Source organism: Rana temporaria, chromosome 7, assembly GCF_905171775.1.
Source record: "Rana temporaria chromosome 7, aRanTem1.1, whole genome shotgun sequence".
NCBI classification, from domain to species: domain Eukaryota; kingdom Metazoa; phylum Chordata; class Amphibia; order Anura; family Ranidae; genus Rana; species Rana temporaria.
Window position 1 is genome coordinate 62,043,213 of NC_053495.1, and position 19,973 is coordinate 62,063,185.

Consider the following 19,973-nt stretch of genomic DNA (forward strand, 5'->3'; position numbering starts at 1 on the left):
TGTAATATTTGACAAGTGTTATTTTACTGTGATAACTTTTCTATATAGAAACATAATTGTTGTTGCTGGAATTGATTTGCCGCCAGTTCACCACACCAGCACACGCTCAACAAAACTTTTCTCCGCCACCTGAGAACGCCCACTTCTGGACAACGCTGCGCTTCGGGTGACGTAATTTGTGGGCGGATTCCTATTCTTCACCTAACTTACGAATTTCTTTGTCAGTGCAATCACGCAGCAGAGCGGCCTTTACGCTACGCCAATAGCATTGCGCGCCATTTCAAGCAATTGACGGAAAACAGGGGAAGAAGACGGCGGCCATTTTGTGCTGGCGCTTCCCTGAACGACTTTCGCTGGTCTGGGGTTCAAGTCCTTTCCTCTTAAACAACTTCACTTCAGAACGTGAAAAGACGTCAGGACTGTCCACTTAATTTTACCACAATAGTGACCAATTCTTTACCTCCATCGTGTGACGTGATTGGGTGCTGCGCGACGACACAATGAGGGGAAGCTTCATGGACCGGGACCGAGGCGGGTGAGGAGAAGGTGTTCTTGTAGAATGGCGGTGTGTAGGAAGTGTGCTTGGTGTGGTCTCGTGTATTTGTAGAAGGGTTAGTACGGCTGTGCGCTCAGTGCGGAGTGTTGGCGCCCATTCCGCAGGCTGGGTGACGACGACACTGTGCTGGGCCCGGCCAGCCATAATCAGACGTTCTGAGACTTGTGGCGGCAATAACATCTGCCTGCAGCTGGCAGATCCTGAGTGGCGGCCCAACATCGTCTGATCACATCTCCCATTCTGTGTTGGGGACAAGACCGGGAGAAACTTCGATATGGACGACATCCCCATCCGTGCTGTACATGGCTTAGCAATGGAATTCAAGTAAATGTCAAACTAGTGTTCTGCTTCTAGAGTCAAAGAATTCGAACATCTGGGGCTATGTAATGTCCAACACACACATCCTACAATCGGACCATATGGTGTACAATCTGACAATACACTCTACAATCTCTGATCATGCACTATACACTCTGTAATCTTCTTTAGCTCTACCATCAACTATGTAGTGTGGGAGCCACCTTGATTCAATACAAATTGAATATAACACGCATTTAGTTTTGTCCCTTATGTTATAGTTTTGGCAATTCTGAAGAATATCGTACAGAGATCATACTATTAGCTCTTGTAGTCTATAGCTAGCTTTAGATCTCCCAACAACTTTTTATTTGACATTTAACCACTTAAGACCCGGACCAAAATGAAGCTAAAGGACCCGGCCAGGTTTTGCGATTCGGCACTGCGTCGCTTTAACCACTTAAGCCCCGGACCAATATGCAGCCTAAAGACCCAAGGTGTTTTTACAGTTCGGGACTGCGTCGCTTTAACAGACAATTGCGCGGTCGTGCGACGTGGCTCCCAAACAAAATTGGCGTCCTTTTTTCCCCACAAATAGAGCTTTCTTTTGGTGGTATTTGATCACATCTGCGGTTTTTAGTTTTTGCGCTATAAACAAAAATAGAGCGACAATTTTGAAAAAAAAGCAATATTTTTTACTTTTTGCTGTAATAAATATCCCCCAAAAACATATATAAAAACATTTTTTTTCCTCAGTTTAGGCCGATACGTATTCTTCTACCTATTTTTAGTAAAAAAAATCGCAATAAGCGTTTATCGATTGGTTTGCGCAAAATTTATAGTGTTTACAAAATAGGGGATAGTTTTATTGCATTTTTATTTTTTATTTTTTTTTTACTACTAATGGCGGCGATCAGCAATTTTTTTCGTGACTGCGACATTATGGCGGACACTTCGGACAATTTTGACACATTTTTGGGACCATTGTCATTTTCACAGCAAAAAATGCATTTAAATTGCATTCTTTATTGTGAAAATGACAGTTGCAGTTTGGGAGTTAACCACAGGTGGCGCTGTAGGAGTTAGGGTGCACCTAGTATGTGTTTACAACTGTTTGGGGGTGTGGCTGTAGGAATGACGTCATCGATCGTGTCTTCCCTATAAAGGGAATGACGCGATCGATGCGCCGCCATAGTGAAGGACGGGGAAGCCGTGTTTACACACGGCTCTCCTCGTTCTTCAGCTCCGGGGAGCGATCGCGACGGAGCGGCTATAAACAAATAGCCGCGCCGTGGTCCCGGATCGCTCCCCGAGCGGACCCGACCTCCGCATGTAGCGGGGGGGGTCCCGATCGGACCCCCCACCCGCTAATAGGCGAGGACGTACGTGTACGCCCATGTGCCTGTACGTGCCATATTGTGGACGTATATGTACATGCGGGGGTCGGGAAGTGGTTAACAGACAATTTTTTTTTTCACAAATAGAGCTTTCTTTTGGTGGTATTTGATCACCTCTGCAGTTTTTATTTTTTGCGCTATAAACAGAACTAGAGCGACAATTTTGAGAAAAAATTTTTTTTTGCTATAATAAATATCCCCCAAAAATATATTAAAAAAAATGTTTTTCCTCAGTTTAGGCCAATATGTATTCTTCTACCTATTTTCGCGTTTATCGGTTGGTTTGCGCAAAATTTATAGCGTTTACAAAATAGGGGATAGTTTTATTGCATTTTTATTTTTTATATTTTTACTACTAATGGCGGCGATCAGCGATAATTATTATTTTTTTTTTATTATTTTTTTCTCGTGACTGCGACATTATGGCGGACAATTTTGACACATTTTTGGGACTATTGTCATTTTCACAGCAAACAATGCATTTAAAATGCATTGTTTTCTGTGAAAATGACAATTGCCGTTTGGGAGTTAACCACAGGGGGCGCTGATGGGGTTATGTGTGACCTGAAGTGTGTTTTACAACTGTAGGGGTGTGTGGCTGTAGGTGTGACATCATCGATTGTGTCCCCCTATAAAAGGGATGACACATTCGATGCAGACGCCACAGTGAAGAATGGGGAAGCTGTGTTTACACACAGCTCTCCCCGTTCTTCAGCTCTGGGGACCGATCGCGGGAGCGCAACCCACGGCTGGATACTAGCACAGAACGTACCTGTACGTGCCCAGCCGTGCCATTCTGCCGACGTATATGTGCAGGAGGTGGTTAAAAAAATAAATAATTTGATCACTTTTATTCCTATTACAAGGAATGTAAACATCCCTTGTAATAGGAATATGGCATGACAGGTCCTCTTTACAGTGAGATATGGGGTCAAAAGGACCCCAAATCTCACCTCTAGGCTATATTATCCATTAATTTTGCACACAGACCACCTGCACAGACGCCCTGCATTGTACACAGATGCCCATTCATTATAAAGCCCCCCTGCACTCCCAGGAGACCTCCAGTCTCCTGGATCAGCATTGCCAACATACTCTAAAGTTGAGAAAACATCACTGTCAGCCTCTTCTCATACACCGCTCCTCCTGTGTCACTGTTGTAAATCGAAGCGTCTAAAAACCTCAATTAACGCCCCTCTCTCGGGGACCCGATCATGTGACTGCTCTCCTCTGCTGATTCATTGACGGTCACATGACTGCTCTCTTCCTCCAATCAAAAGCTCCACTCGAGGCAGAGCAGGAGGAGGGGAGCGGTCAGAAAGAGCAGCGTTAATTGAGGTATTTAGAGGCTTCCATTTACATTGAGGGTGAATGTTGGTAATAAAAACAAGAAATATTGGCATATAACATGCAGGCATAGTATGCCCCCTATTTTCAGGGTAAAAAAGTGCGTGTTATATGCCAATAAATACAGTATATATGCTGACCTTGGCTGATGCTTGTAAAAAGATGACACCGGTTTTATAGGGAGATTGGAAGACCAAGGCATTGTCAGGGGGCGTACTTTTTTTAAAATGTAATAAATGTGTTACACTTGCACATTGCTTAGCATGCACTTAATATGAAAAACTGTAGGTCTGCGATAAGAAATAAATTAAAGTAGAAGTCCTTCCTAAAACTAAAATCCTTGCACTTACAGATATTCACGATCTAACCTTAACCTATTTAACCCTGCAAAGAAGAAATTGGCATACATAACTTTTCTGCAGCGGCTCCGATCTCACGCTGAGCTGTGTAGGCGGGTGCAGAGGACACGTCTGACAATGGAAGCCCCATAGTAACGCTATGGGTGATGTCACTTGCCATTCATTTTGCAGCCGGTTGTGTCCTCTGCAGAGCTTTTGCCGCTGGAGTTCAGGTCAGATCGGCTTCAGAAAAGGTATGTATTCAGATTTCTTATTTACATGGCTAGATAGGTTAGTCTTAGAATGTGGATCTCCTTAGATGAGGGATTTTCCATTTTAGGGTGGAGTTCTACCCTAGAGTGGAAGTTCCAGTCATCTGATTCCTCCCCCCTCCGGTGCCACAATTGGCACCTTTCGGGGGGGGGGGGGGGGGGGGACAGGTATCCTTTCCCACTACCGGGAGCCTCAGCCGCGGATATTGATGTCACGGCTGGGGCTCCCTCCTCCTCTGCCAGGCCAGTAGTAGAGAGGAGCGGGCCTCGCGCATGCGCAGTAGGGTTCCCAACGTGAAGCCAAAAGGCTACACTGCCAGGTACCCTTACCTGCAATGACAGCAGGTGCCGACATCGCTTGACTCCAGGACAGGTAAGTGTCCTATTATTAAAAGCCAGTAGCTGCTGTTATTTTTTTTTGGGCGGAACACTGCTTTTAATGTTTGTTTTTTAATGTTTGTTTTTTCCAGCATGGGTGGCCCCCGGTTTCCAAAGTTTGGTAATCCAGGTGAACGTCTTCGCAAAAAAAGATGGGATTTAAATGAACTTCCAAAATTTGAGAAAAACTTCTACCAAGAACACCCAGAAGTTTCACGTATGACAATAGTAAGTTAGGAAGAAACAATTGCCACGTACAAATTTGAGAGGCAAGCAAAAGACCAGTTGATTTTATTTTCTTGTATGGATTTTCAACTGATATCTTAGTCATTATCAAGCCTAAACATTTTAGAACCTTAAAGTGTTCGTAAACCCAAAACGGTAAAATCAGTCTATATATGCAGCATAGCATGCTTGTTATACTTACTGTGGTACTTAAGGGGTTAATCCTCTGCATTGTGTACAACTGCTGTTTTTATCCTGTATGTATAGATCCTCCCCCCTCCTGCAATGTCTATCTGGGGAAGACCAGCTAACACAGGCAGGGTAGCCAACCTGCACATGCTCAGTTGTGTGTTTTTATGCTGGAGAGAACATTTACTTGTTTTCAGAGCTAGCCAGGTCACATGACATTGACATCACACATGTGGGTGTTTATACAAGCTGTAGTAGAAATCTCCTCCTACCTGAACACTCGGCACTGAAGAAACTGCAGTTTATCATGAAACCGTGGTATGCAGATCATCTAAAAAAAAGTATATAGTGGCAGTATTTTAATGTAAAAGAAGATTTATAAGCCGTATGAACTATTTTCATATTGCTGGGTTTAGTAACATTTTAAAGTAAAAATGTGCAAACGGGCAGAATTTTTATTGCAGAATAGACATGCTTTGTCTCTTCTGCATTAGTTACCTGCCTAAAACAAAGGAAGGGAAGACAGCGCGACTACTCTATTGTAGTAAGTTACAATCATATTTAATAAAAAGATTAAACGATGTGTACTCAGAGGTGCATGTAAAAACAAAGTGGAGGATGAGCCTGTAGTAACAGCACTGTCCAAAACATGTGCAGCTGGATAGATGAGCCACTGAAAGTGCTTGTAAACCCTTACAGACCACTTTTACCTACATGTAAGCCTAGATTAAGACTTACATGTAGGTGCAAGAAATATCTCCTAAACCTACATGGTTTAGGAGATGATTGCAAAAGACATGCACCGATGACTACGGCGCACCGCTTATAACGGTGATCATGCCGTTGGTGGAGGTACCCGTGCGGGAGTGACGTCATCACGGCTCCTGCCAGTCACAGCACCGGAGCCGCGATACTCGGAAGCCACTGCGGGAGAGATGGCGGCGATGCTCATTATGCCTTTTGTCTTGTAGGGAGTATTTTTTTTCTTTTCTTACCGAGGCTTTACTTCCTCTTGAACACAGTCCAGATCACTGTGTTGCTGGATGGGGAGCTGCTCTGACAGTCTGATATGCATGAAGTGACTCGGTTTCCTCACTCCCACGAAGGATGGCCAATGAATGGTGTAGTCCACCTGATGTCCAGGGTCAAAGGATGCATTTTGAGGGACCTTCCTCTTCCTCAGCTTAACCCTTTTGGGCTACCCGCTCTGTTTAAATAGTCCCCGGAAAACCGACGCTGGAATGCACTGTGCAGGCTGCAGGAGCACTGGGCTGGCTGCAAGATGCGAATGGAAGAATCCAGCTGGAGCTGTCACAACCTCCCTGCTCTCCAACAACCTGAGACCCAAATGATACAACTAAGTTACAATTGTGACTAGTATTAAAGTGGAGCTCCACCAAAAAGGGGAAGCTCTGCTTGTTTTCACCCATTCTCTCTCTCACTAACAGAACTTGTAGTTTAATTCATTCACAAGAATCTGAATAAATGACATGGCTGTGTGGGCAGAGACCCACAAAGCCTCGCTGCTTCCAGTTTGCGACAGCAGGTGCAGGGAGAAAATCCCCTGCCTACTGTCACAAAACTGGGAGCACTAAATGTGGGTCACTAGGAGCATGTTATACCCTAAATATGGATGTAACATGCTCCTTTAAGTGAAGTTGGCCTGTAACTCATTTACGATTTCAAGTGCTATGTTTAACCCTTTAGCTGCCAGGTCCATACATCGCAAGGACCTGACAGCGGGGGTTTTACACACATTTCGATGGCTGCAGTGTGTATATCTGACAAGCAGACTGCCGCCTGTCAGATAAAAGCAATCTTTTAGGCGCCTTTTACACGGACGGCTGTTTTGCCGCAGTTAAAGCGGATGTTGCGCCAAAAAAAAATATTAAAAGCCAGCAGCTACAAATACTGCAGCTGCTGACTTTTAATATTAGGACACTTACCTGTCCTGGAGTCCAGCGGCGTCCGCAGCAAATGACGAGCGATCGCTCGTCACCCTGCTACTCCCCCCTCCATCCACGCTGAGGGAACCAGGAAGTGAAGCGCTGCAGCTTCACTGCCCGGTTCCCTACGGCGCGAGTCGCGCCGCGCCCGCCGATTGGCTCCCGCTGTGTGCTGGGAGCCGAGTGTTCCCAGCACACAACGGGGGGGGGGGGGAGCGACGGGATGTGACGCAATGCCCGTTTTTTGCCCCTGAATACCGGGCCGGAAGTGGGTGCAAATACCTGTCTTTAGACAGGTATCTGCACCCCCCTCCCCCCTGAAAGGTGTCAAATGTGACACCGGAGGGGGGGAGGGTTCCGATCAGCGGGACTTCACTTTAGGGTGGAGAACCGCTTTAAAAGCATGTAAAATGTTTTGTGGAATTCAAGGCACTGCGATTAGCTGCATTTGTACATTGCGATTACCTGCGTTTACGTGCGGTTACATGCGGCTGCGTTTAGCTGCGGTAGTCATTCCCATAGCAACACTTTATTTTTTGTTGTTTTTTTTGGCCCCTTGAATCTCTACCCATGATGCATTTCGGTCTTCTGCATTTCAAAACATCCATTTCCTGTCTCTTTGTTCCCTGGCTGAGTGTGTTGAAGTTTTGCAGTGAGAGGAGTGTTCTGTGTATTGTGCTGAGATTGTTCAAAATGAATGCATGTATGGGTAGTTTGATGGCAATGCTCATCTTGCTGCTCATGAAAAAGAAGAGCAGAACCATTGAGTGGAGAAGACGTCCCCGTCGTTACTGGGTGCACCCTTTAACCCCACAGCGCCTTTCTATTGGCTACTTTGCCCTGATGTTTGGTGAATTTAGAACTAGGGATGTCCCGATACTGATACTAGTATCGGTATCGGGACCGATACAGAGCATTTGTGCGAGTACTTGTACTCGCACAAATGCTCCCGATGCCTAAGCCGATACCCGGAAGTCGGCGGACGAAGAGGGGGCTGGGGTAGCGTGGGGAGCGCCGTCGCAGCGGGTGCAGCATTCAGGGGGACGCCAGGCAGTGTGTGTCACTGCTGGATCCGTCCCCTGTTTACTTCCTGTGTCACTGTCCCTGGCTGGTGCCCTGTAAATGGTCGTATACAGCGGCGGGGCGGGGCTATTACAGCGTTGCTGGCCTATCCGTGATCACGGCAGGGCTGGCCAATCCACGATCACGGCGGGGCTGGTCCCGCCTTCGCCTAGCACTCGGGACCGATGTTGGTGAAGTAAATTTGCCTATACGCACAAGGTATTTCATATGTGTGACCATGTGTCAAAAAAGTTTATTCTTTTAATGGAAAAAAAATCTGTAATCAACTACTCAGCAGAAGGTGGCCCTCACTGTATCTCTTATACATATTTATATGAGAGGTCTTCTTTCCACCCTATTTAAAAACATTTTAATAATTTAGAAAATCAAGTAACATTTCTTACATTTATTTCATCCAGCCAATGTAGTAACAGAAAGTTCAGTTAACGTGTCGATAAACCTGCATCGTTAAAAAATGACAGTATGTGCTGTATTGCATTCCATTCATACTTACTATAGGGTTAATTTCCTGTATTTTGAAAACAATCCTGCTTGATCCTGCTGTTCATTGTCCCTCTCTTTTTGTCTGTGCCTCCACTGCAGCCTGAGAATCTGTAGACCAGCCATTGCCACATCTGCTGAGTATGCTGCAGTTTCAGTTACCTTCTAAGCAGTTTATTTACTCATGGGAAATGGTTGGAAAAGAGCTGGGTCACTTGAAACTTTGTCAGTGCCATCCATCCGTCAGTGCCCATTATTCAAATTGTCACATGACATTAACGAAAAGTTTCGGTATTCGGGTATCGGCGAGTACTTGAAAAAAAGTATCGGTACTTGTACTCGGTCTTAAAAAAGTGGTATCGGGACAACCCTATTTAGAACTCATGGAGATAAGTTCTATAACTACATGAGGATGTCGGTGGAGAGTTTTGACGAATTGGGACTTGTTCGAGGATGCCTCATCAGACACAGGACCAACATGAGACGATGTATTAGTGAGGAAGAACGGCTGTTACTTACCTTAAGGTAGGATTTTCATATCTTGAACAGATGCTTAAATTCATGCACATGCTGGTGTCCCAATATTATTGACAATAGTGTGTGTGTGTGTGTGTGTATATATACACAAATAATTTGTGTGTGTATATGTTCTTGCATAAAATATATATAATATATATATATATATATATATATATATATATACACATATAAATACATATATACATTTTTATTTTATTTTTTCCGTCTTTGGACTGCGATGAAAAGTCAACAGCTACAGTTTTTATAGCTGCTGAATTTTTATTTTATTTTTTCCATGTACAACTCTGTTTTATGTCTATTGATTTTTACTTTTTTATATTTTATGAATTGTTCTCAATTTTGTATTGCAGATACCTTGCCACTGGAGCAAGTTTTACCTCCCTTCATCATCAGTTCCTGGAAATTTCAGTATACTATAGTACATGACACCTGTATTGCCATTTGGGAGGAGCTGCGGACCACAGTAATGCCGGAACCAACAGCCAGTCTGTGGGAAGAGATAACGGAGGAATTGTGGGAAAAGACAATCTTCCCAAATTATATATGATCTTTAGACGGGAAACATATCAGGCTAATCAAGCCACCAAACTCAGGTTCCCGATATTTTGATTACAAAAAATACTTCTCCATTGTCCTGGGACTGAGTGGACATTGGAGCTAATGGGAGATTCGAGAATTTTCAGGAATTCCATGATGGACCAGCGTTTACAGTATGGAGAGTTTAATGTACCGCAGTCAAGACCTCTACCTGGTACTGCTGGACCGGATCTGCCCCCAGTAGTGCTAGGTGATGAGGCATTTGCCCTATCCACTCGCCTCCTCAGGCCCAATACGAGGCAGTTTCTTACTGCCAAGAAGCAAATTTTTAACTATCGTCTGAGCCGTGTACGCGGAATGGTGGAGTGCGCATTTGGTATTTGTACCGCCAAATGGCGTGTACTGTTGACTGCAGTGCACCTTCATGTAGATCACGTGGTCAATGTGGTTTTGGCATGCTGTGTTCTTTATAACTTTCTAAGGGGAAAGGAGATTGTGCCAAATGAATCCCAGTTACCTGTTTGTGAAGAACACAGAGGGAGTGTTACTACCAGTTGCCCAAGAAATTATGCGCTACAAGTCCGTGAACATTTTTGTGATTATTTCCTTACTGACGATGGACAGCTACCGTGGCAGTATGATTATGTTTAGTATTTTCTTTGCATAACCTTCTGGTGAAGATGGATAGCTACTGTGGCAGTATGATTATGCTTAGCATGTTCTTTGTTACTCATTTGCATCAACCTTCTTGTTATCACTGTTTAATTTTTTTTATGAAATAAAGTAGTTAACAACTTTTGTCCAATTAAATTGGATTTATTTTTATCTTTGCAATGTAAATTAAAGCAGAGTTCCACCCTATTTTACAACTTCTTTGCATTGTATTTTACACTGCCCCCTTAAATCTAATTGGCATGTGTGTGTTTTTTTTTTTTTTTTTTTTTTAAACGTACGGTTTTATTCCTGTGAGTTTATTTCCCAGTTGCGGCGGAATGGCCTCCGCCGCATCCAGCGCTGCTATGCCTCCTGGGAGATGTGTGTCATCAATCCCAGGAGGCTGGGCTGAACGATCGCCGCCGAAGTTGAAAATCTCGGGGGGCGGGAGGGAGGGCAGTGCCGCCCATAGAGGTGGTGTCCTCTTCCTCTTGTCCCTCTCCAACTCCTCCCACCGCCCCCGTCCTCCCGCCCACCAACTGTCTCCAGTGAGCGGAGATACAGATCATCAGGCAGACAGTCAGAGTGGATCTCTGTCTGATAGGTCTGTATCTGAGAACACCGCTCGTAGTACAGCCTCGCCTCCCTGTACATTGAAACAGTGCGCTCTGCACTGTCTGTCACAATTCTGGTGCAGGGAGGTGAGGCTGTACCACGAGCTGTGTTCACACATACAGATCTATCCAGGGCCGATCCTGGGCGCTAAAGTGTCAGACTGCTCTCCTTCCTGCTTCTTCAGAGCCGGTCCTAGCATAAGGCAGCTGCTGGGGCGCGAAGAGGGCACTGAAGAAAAGTTATACTGCACTTCCCTGCTCCCCCTGCACCTCTGGGTCGGCTGGCATTTCTAACTATACAGGGAGGGGGGCGATCAGCAGCTCTGCGACGTCCCTCCAGCCAGCACAGTTCACTTCCCGGGTGTCAGTGTATACAATGGAGAGGGGAGGAGCCTCTGACCCAAGCAGACACCAGATTCAGTGCACAAGTTTGTCCCTCTGCAAACTTGTCGATACATGCTGGGGTCAGAGGCTCCTCCCCTCTCCATTGTATACACTGACACCTGGGAAGTGAACTGTGCTGGCTGGAGGGACATGCTGCATATATCACAAGGAAGCATGTACAAGGACTGCTGTTTAGACTTCTCATGCAAGGTAAGCCTGACACTTGCCCCCCACACCTGTGACACTGGCCTTCCCCCACCTGTGACACTCTCCCCCCACCTGTGACTCTCTCCCCCCCCCCACCTGTGACTCTCTCCCCCCCCCCCACCTGTGACTCTCTCCCCCCCCCCCACCTGTGACTCTCTCCCCCCCCCCCCCCCACCTGTGACTCTCTCCCCCCCCCACCTGTGACTCTCTCCCCCCCCCCCACCTGTGACTCTCTCCCCCCCCCCACCTGTGACTCCCCCCCCCCCACCTGTGACGCTCTCCCCCCCCCCCCCCCACCTGTGACGCTCTCTCCCCCCCCCACCTGTGACGCTCTCTCCCCCCCCCCACCTGTGACGCTCTCTCTCCCCCCCCACCTGTGACGCTCTCTCTCCCCCCCCACCTGTGACGCTCTCTCTCCCCCCCCACCTGTGACGCTCTCTCTCCCCCCCCCACCTGTGACGCTCTCTCTCCCCCCCCCCACCTGTGACGCTCTCTCTCCCCCCCCCCACCTGTGACGCTCTCTCTCCCCCCCCACCTGTGACGCTCTCTCTCCCCCCCCCACCTGTGACGCTCTCTCTCCCCCCCCCACCTGTGACGCCCTCTCTCCCCCCCCCACCTGTGACGCTCTCTCTCCCCCCCCCACCTGTGACGCTCTCTCCCCCCCCCCCCCCTGTGACGCTCTCTCTCCCCCCCCACCTGTGACGCTCTCTCTCCCCCCCACCTGTGACGCTCTCTCTCCCCCCCCACCTGTGACGCTCTCTCCCCCCCCCCCCCCACCTGTGACGCTCTCTCCCCCCCCACCTGTGACGCTCTCTCCCCCCCCCCCACCTGTGACGCTCTCTCCCCCCCCCCCACCTGTGACGCTCTCCCCCCCCCCCACCTGTGACGCTCTCTCCCCCCCCCACCTGTGACGCTCTCTCCCCCCCCCCCCCACCTGTGACGCTCTCCCCCCCCCCCACCTGTGACGCTCTCCCCCCCCCCCACCTGTGACGCTCTCCCCCCCCCCCCCCACCTGTGACGCTTTCCTCCCCCCCCCACCTGTGACGCTCTCCCCCCCCCCCCCCACCTGTGACGCTCTCCCCCCCCCCCCCACCTGTGACGCTCTCCCCCCCCACCTGTGACGCTCTCTCCCCCCCCCACCTGTGACGCTCTCTCCCCCCCACCTGTGACGCTCTCTCCCCCCCCCCCACCTGTGACGCTCTCTCCCCCCCCCCCACCTGTGACGCTCTCTCCCCCCCCCTGTGACGCTCTCTCTCCCCCCCCCTGTGACGCTCCCCCCCCCCCCCCCCCCCCTGACGCTCTCTCCCCCCCCCCCCACCTGTGACGCTCTCTCCCCCCCCCACCTGTGACGCTCTCTCCCCCCCCCACCTGTGACGCCTCTCCCCCCCCCCACCTGTGACGCTCTCTCCCCCCCCCCCCACCTGTGACGCTCTCTCCCCCCCCCCACCTGTGACGCTCTCTCTCCCCCCCCCCACCTGTGACGCTCTCCCCCCCCCCACCTGTGACGCTCTCTCCCCCCCCCCACCTGTGACGCTCTCCCCCCCCCCCCCACCTGTGACGCTCTCCCCCCCCCCACCTGTGACGCTCTCCCCCCCCCCACCTGTGACGCTCTCTCCCCCCCCCCACCTGTGACGCTCTCCCCCCCCCCCCACCTGTGACGCTCCCCCCCCCCCCCACCTGTGACGCTCTCTCTCCCCCCCACCTGTGACGCTCTCTCTCCCCCCCCACCTGTGACCGCTCTCTCCCCCCCACCTGTGACGCTCTCTTCCCCCCCACCTGTGACGCTCTCTCCCCCCCCCCACCTGTGACGCTCTCCTCCCCCCCCCCCTGTGACGCTCTCTCTCCCCCCCCCCTGTGACGCTCCCCCCCCCCCTGACGCTCTCCCCCCCCCCACCTGTACGCTCTCTCCCCCCCCACCTGTGACGCTCTCTCCCCCCCCCCACCTGTGACGCTCTCTCCCCCCCCCACCTGTGACGCTCTCTCCCCCCCCCACCTGTGACGCTCTCTCCCCCCCCCCAGCTGGTTGACGCTCTCTCCCCCCCCCACCTGTGACGCTCTCTCCCCCCCCACCTGTGACGCTCTCTCCCCCCCCCCACCTGTGACGCTCTCTCCCCCCCCACCTGTGACGCTCTCTCCCCCCACCCGTCGCTCTCTCCCCCCCCCCCCCCTGACTCTCTCTCCCCCCCCCACCTGTGACGCTCTCCCCCCCCCCCCAGTGACGCTCATCTTCCCCCCCCCCACCTGTGACGCTCTCCCCCCCCACCTGTACGCTCTCTCTCCCCCCCCCACCTGTGACGCTCTCTCTCCCCCCCCCCCCCCGTCCCCTCTCTCCCCCCCCCCCCTGTGACGCCTCTCTCCCCCCCCCCCCCTTGGCGCTCTCTCCCCCCCCCCACCTGTGACGCCCTCCTCCCCCCCACCTGTGACGCTCTCTCCCCCCCCCCACCTGTGACGCTCTCTCCCCCCCCCCCCCCCCCTGTGCCGCTCTCCCCCCCCCCCCCCCACCTGTGACGCTCTCCCCCCCCCCCCCCACCTGTGACGCTCCTTCCCCCTCTCCCCCCCCCCACCTGTGACGCTCTCCCCCCCCCCCCCCCACCTGCCTCTCCCCCCCCCCCCCCCTGTGACGCCTCCCCCCCCCCCCCCTCCCCCCCCCCCCCTGACGCCTCCCCCCCCCCCCCCGTTGACGCTCCCCCCCCCCCCTCTTCCCCCCCCCCCCCCCCCCCCCCCCCCCCCCCCCCCCCCCCCCCCCCCCTGTGACGCTCTCCCCCCCCCCCACCTGTGACGCTCTCTCCCCCCCCCCCACCTGTGACGCTCTCTCCCCCCCCCACCTGTGACGCTCTTAACCTGTGACGCTCTCCCCCCCCCCCCCCCCACCTGTGACGCTCTTCCCCCCCCCCCCACCTGTGACGCTCTCCCCCCCCCCCCCCCCACCTGTGACGCTCTCCCCCCCCCCCCCCCCCACCTGTGACGCTCTCCCCCCCCTCCTGTGACGCTCTTCCCCCCCCACCTGTGACGCTCTTCCCCCCCCACCTGTGACGCTCTTCCCCCCCACCTGTGACGCTCTTCCCCCCCACCTGTGACGCTCTTCCCCCCCACCTGTGACGCTCTTCCCCCCCACCTGTGACGCTCTTCCCCCCCACCTGTGACGCTCTTCCCCCCCACCTGTGACGCTCTTCCCCCCCACCCCCCACCTGTGACTTTCTCCCCCCCCCACCTGTGACTCTCTTTCCCCCCCCCACCTGTGACTCTCTTTCCCCCCCCCACCTGTGACTCTCTTCCCCCCCCCCCCCCCCACCTGTGACATTCCCCCCCGCCTGTGACACTGGCTGTAAAGACGCATCTGTACTACTGACACCGGGGCCGATGCGGGGTGCCGGGGGTCGATGTGGGTTGCTGTCCCGGGGGCCGATGTGGGGTGTCGGGTGGCCGATGCGTGGTGCTGGGGCCGATGCGGGTTGCTGTGCCGGGGGCTGATGCGGGGTACTGGGGTTGATGCGGGTTGCCGGGGCCGATGCAGTGTGCTGTGCCGGGGGCCAATGCGGGGTGCCGGGGCTGATGCAGCACAGCACAGGGATGGTGGGAACCCCTCATAATGGGCACAGCAGGAATACAGCCACAGGAAGTCGGTGCAGGGATGGTGGGAATCCCTCATGAAGGGTTCCCACTATCCCTGTTCTGTGCTGACTTCCTGTGGCTGTACTCCTGCTGTGCCCATTATGAGCGTATGAGTCCGAATTGAGTTTCGGGCACAAAATACGAAATAACGGCTAATGCGAAATGGAACTAAACAATATGAATTTATTGACAGTGCACATGTCTAGTATATGTATACACACCACATATATAACGAGAGATATATATAATCTTGTTATGTAGATATATCTGCACAGGAACACATTATTTAGTATATTTACTGGTTCCTGGAAGGAGGAGGGGAGGATAGGTTTGCATAGATAAGGGGCGGTAACTTCCTCTGACACTCCTGTTGCTATTGAAACCTGATCTGAAACATATTACACTGCTGCTGAAATCCAGGAAGTCATACAGTCTGGCTTCATAATGCCCACACTTAAGATGGCCCCAGTCAATTTCTATTTTATAAAGTGTCTAAATGCTGTAACAACCTAACACAACGGACCTTAGTTTACAGACTAACTTACTAGAATACATTAAGCTTGTGTATTACAGGGGTATTTATATTTAAAAAGTGAAATTGTGGCCGGAACTCCGCTTTAACAAAGGGTATAAAAAAATAGACAATCCTTTCAAAACATTGATGCTTGCATCTATACAAAAAAAATTATTTTTGTATTTTATTTTTATTCCATAGGAATGTTCAGATAATTATTTTTATCCCCCCCCCCCAAGTAAAACATGACTTGGTACAACGGATAACATCACAAAAAATATAAAGTGACTCATTAGAACAGATAACATCCCAAAAATCCCTTTTATATTAGCCCTCAAACAACCACAAATAGAGAGTATTCCTGATCTGATGTTCTAAAACCATTTTTTGACTGCACAGATGTGGATACTGGGTGCAGGAAACTGAACTTAAAGGGGAGTTCCAGCCATTTGTATGTTTATTAAAAGTCAGCAGCAACAAAAAGTGTAGCTGCTGGCTTTTAATAAACAGGCACTTACCTGCTCCAGCGACGCGCCGGCCGGGGGTCCGCTCCTCTCCCCCCCCCCCTCCCCGGCCGGCGTCTTCATCTTCAGTGTGGGCACCCGGCCGTGACAGCTTTCGGCTTCACGACCGGGCACCCACTGCGCGAGCGGCGCGGCCCGGCCCGGCGCCGCGCCGTGTAATTGGCCAGGAGATCGCCTAGGACCTGTGACGTGTCCTAGGCGATCGCCTACAGCAGCCACTTCCTGAAGGCGATTAAGCTTAGTCGCCTACAGGAAGGAGGAAGTGGGACAGGAAGTCCCACTCGTGCTGAAGCCCCCACTCCCCCCCCCCAAAAAAATTACATGCCAAATGTGGCATGTAAGGGGGAGAGGAGTGGGTTAAGAGGAAGTTCCAAATTTGGGTGGAACTCCTCTTTAAAGTGGAGTTTCACCCTGAATTTTTTTTTGGGGGGAAACAAATCATAAAATAAGTAGGGACTTTTTTTTTTTGTTTGTTTAGATCATTGCTATAAACAACAACAAATGGCTTGTTCAAAAGAGGGGTGCAGGTAGCAACATCAGGCATCCATTTTGAAAGTAAGTGGTTCAATGTGTGTCTAACATTCTCCTGAGAGATGGCCCCACCGAAAAAGTGTCAGGAACCTAACCTTGGTCTCCTTAACCACTTAATCACCGCCTTATAGACGATATACGTCTACAAGGCGGTCGCTTAACTCTGGGGGGACGTCCATGGACGTCCTCCCAGAATGGCGCGCACACGGGAGTGTCCGTGACCCCGGCGCATCACGGATCTCGGTAAATTGCCGGTGATAGCGGCCGTTTACCACGTGATCGCTCCGTCCAATGACGGAGCGATCACATGTAAACAAACCGGCGATCAGTACAGTGTGAGAGGGGGAGCGTGGGTGTCAGCAGCGCTGTGGATGGATCTGTGACTATTGCAGTCACAGATCCATCCATCCCTGCTCAGCCATCCCTGCAACCCCCGCCCCAATACTGTGCAATACCCCCTGCAATACTCCCTGCAATACTCTGCTATACCCCCTGCGCCAATACTCTGCAATACCCCCTGCGCCAATACTCTGCAATACCCCCTGCGCCAATACTCTGCAATACCCCCTGCGCCAATACTCTGCAATACCCCCCGCGCCAATACTCTGCAATACCCCCCGCGCCAATACTCTGCAATACCCCCCGCGCCAATACTCTGCAATACCCCCCGCGCCAATACTCTGCAATACCCCCCGCACCAATACTCTGGAAAAAAAATGTGTTTTAACCACTTCCTGGCCGTCATATGACGTCCTTGAATTTGTGCAGGGATATCTGAATGATGCCTGCAGCTACAGGCATCATTCAGATTACCTCTTTTTCAGTCGGCGATTCTCTACACCATAAGAACAATCATGTCGGCTGTTCCGCCTCTTGATTGTTCTTACGGGAGGCGAAAGGGGACGTCCCCCCTCCCTTCTCCCTCCGGTGCTTCTTCCGACTCACCGCTACGATCGAAGCCAGGATCGTTTTTTTTTTTTTTTTTTCCCAGGCTTCCCAGCTTAGAGGTGAGATGTGGGGTCTTATTGACCCCATATCTTACTGTAAAGAGGACCTGTCATGCTATATTCCTATTACAAGGGATGTTTACATTCCTTGTAATAGGAATAAAAGTGATCAAAACATTTATTTTTGGGGAAAAACATGTCAAACTAAAATAAATAAAGTAAAATAAACAATAAAAAAAAAATTAAAGCGCCCCTGTTCCCGTGTGCTCGTATACAGAAGCGACCGCACTCGTAAGTCCCGCCCACATATGAAAACGGTGTTCAAACCACACATGTGAGGTATCGATGCGAACGTTAGAGCGAGAGTAATAATTTTGGCCCTAGACCTCTTCTCCAACTAAAAAAGATGTAACCAGTAAAAATATTTAAAGTGTCACCTATGGGGATTTTTAAGTAGCGAAGTTTGGCGCCATTCCACAAGCGTGTGCAATTTTGAAGGGTGACATGTTGGGTATCTATTGACTCGGCGTAACTTCATCTTTCATATAATGCAAAAACATTGGGCTAACTTTAATGTTTTTTTTTTTTTTTTTAAAGCACAAAACCTTTTTTAATCCAAAAAAAAAGCGTTCGAAAAATTGCTGCGAAAATAACGTGCGTGATAAAAAGTTGCAATGACCGTCATTGTATTCTCTAGGGTCTTTGCTAAAAAAGCATATATAATGTTTTGGGGTTCTATGTAATTTTCTAGCAAATAAATGATGATTTTTCTATGTAGGAGAGGAATGTCAGAATTGTTCTGGGTGCTCCAGAACGCCTGATGGTGCTCCCTGCATGTTGGGCCTCTCTATGTGGCCACGCTGTGTAAAAGTCTCACACATTTGCTATCGCCATACTCGGGAGGAATAGCAGAATGTGTTTTGAGGTGTAATTTGTGGTATGCATATGCTGTGTGTGAGAAATAACCTGCGAATATGAACATTTTGTGAGGGGGGGGAAAAAAAATCTTGATTTCTCTTTCGTTCATAGACGGACACAGCCTTCATTGACCTTAGGGTTATGCTTCTTCCTACCAGGAGATTTAGGCAGAATTCTACAGCACTTAAGGTGTTAAAAACTTTCCTTCATGCCGCTCCTCCCAGGGGGCGTGGCTCCCCCAGGCATAACCCACACCCTGCTTTAGCAGCCTCAGTTTGTTTTCTGCCTAACGACAGGAGGTCAAGGCTCTCTCTGGAGTTCCTGGACTCTGGAGTTTTTTTCTGGCGATTTTTCTTGCTTTTTTTATTATTTTGTTCCTGCATTTTGAATCCTGCGATTCTTCTATCAACAGCCGACTGGGTGACAGGCTGGGTCCTCGACTCTTGTAGTCCCCCCATGTTCGGCCTTCGAGCGTGTGTCGGCCCTCAGCTCAGCTTTGGGACGTCCACGACAGGCCCTGTTGCTCCAGGGGCGGCCGGGGAACTTCGGTTCTAGGGCACACATATGACCGGTCTCTATGGCTTTGTCACAGTGTGTCTGGCCGACAGCCATGCCGTTTACGGACGTTGGTTCTGTCTGGGATACCTCCAGCTGGGTAGTCGCAGGACGGGTAAGTAGTGGCCCCTTACTCAGGTAAGTGGTCTGGCTGGTGTTTTCCCTGGGGAGGTCGACTGAGGGTCCGCCCTGCTTTCCTCTCTCCCCTTCCTCTCCCTCCTTCACCTGACTGGGTAATGGCTGTGAAGGGGGGCCTCCTGGGTTTTCTTTATTACCACCGGGGCCCGTGTGTTGTTGGGGGACTGTGTTGTTACTCTGGGGGGTGCTGCTGTGTGCTGCTGTGTTCTATGAGGTAATTTTTACCTCAGACAGCGGCCGTCTTGGAAATCTCCTTGGTAACGCTGTGATTCTTTTCTGAGGTGACAGACAAAGCACAGCCAGTGCTGCTGTGTTCTATGAGGTAATTTTTACCTCAGATGGTGGCCATCTTGGAAATCTCCTTGGTAAAGCTGTGATTCTTTTCTGAGGTGACAGACAAAGCACAGCCAGTGCTGCTGTGTTCTATGAGGTAATTTTTACCTCAGATGGTGGCCATCTTGGAAATCTCCTTGGTAACGCTGTGATTCTTCCCTGAGGTGACAGACAAAGCACAGCCAGTGCTGCTGTGTTCTATGAGGTAATTTTTACCTCAGATGGTGGCTATCTTGGAAATCTCCTTGGTAACGCTGTGATTCTTCCCTGAGATGACTCAGCACAGCCTCTGGACTCTGCTACCAGGTTTAGTGCTGTTACAGTTTTAGGCTGTGAAACACTGTGAATCTTCCATGAGGTGAAGACACATCACAGCCAGCACATCAGAGCACACCTCAGGTTTTTCGGCTCCCTCTGCAGCTGGGTGGGGTGGTGAATACCGGGGGCCCCCATGCTC

The 19,973-nt window shown here is 50.6% G+C and overlaps 1 protein-coding gene and 1 long non-coding RNA gene across 4 annotated transcripts in view; both read left to right on the plus strand.

The window, feature by feature from the left end:
• Positions 1 to 282: 282 nt before the first annotated feature.
• The window catches only part of DDX17 (DEAD-box helicase 17), a 69,264-nt gene continuing 49,573 nt past the window's right edge, over positions 283 to 19,973 (plus strand). The window contains exons 1-2 of one of the 3 annotated variants that reach the window (XM_040359481.1): positions 283 to 535; positions 4,678 to 4,813. In XM_040359481.1, coding sequence (XP_040215415.1) covers positions 501 to 535; positions 4,678 to 4,813 — 171 coding nt within the window. In that variant the 5' untranslated portion in view covers positions 283 to 500. The other 2 variants (XM_040359482.1, XM_040359480.1) reach the window with 2 other exon arrangements.
• LOC120945364 lies at positions 8,808 to 10,395 on the plus strand. The gene is made up of 2 exons (XR_005750560.1): positions 8,808 to 9,033; positions 9,399 to 10,395. It is a non-coding gene; the product is annotated as an uncharacterized LOC120945364 (long non-coding RNA).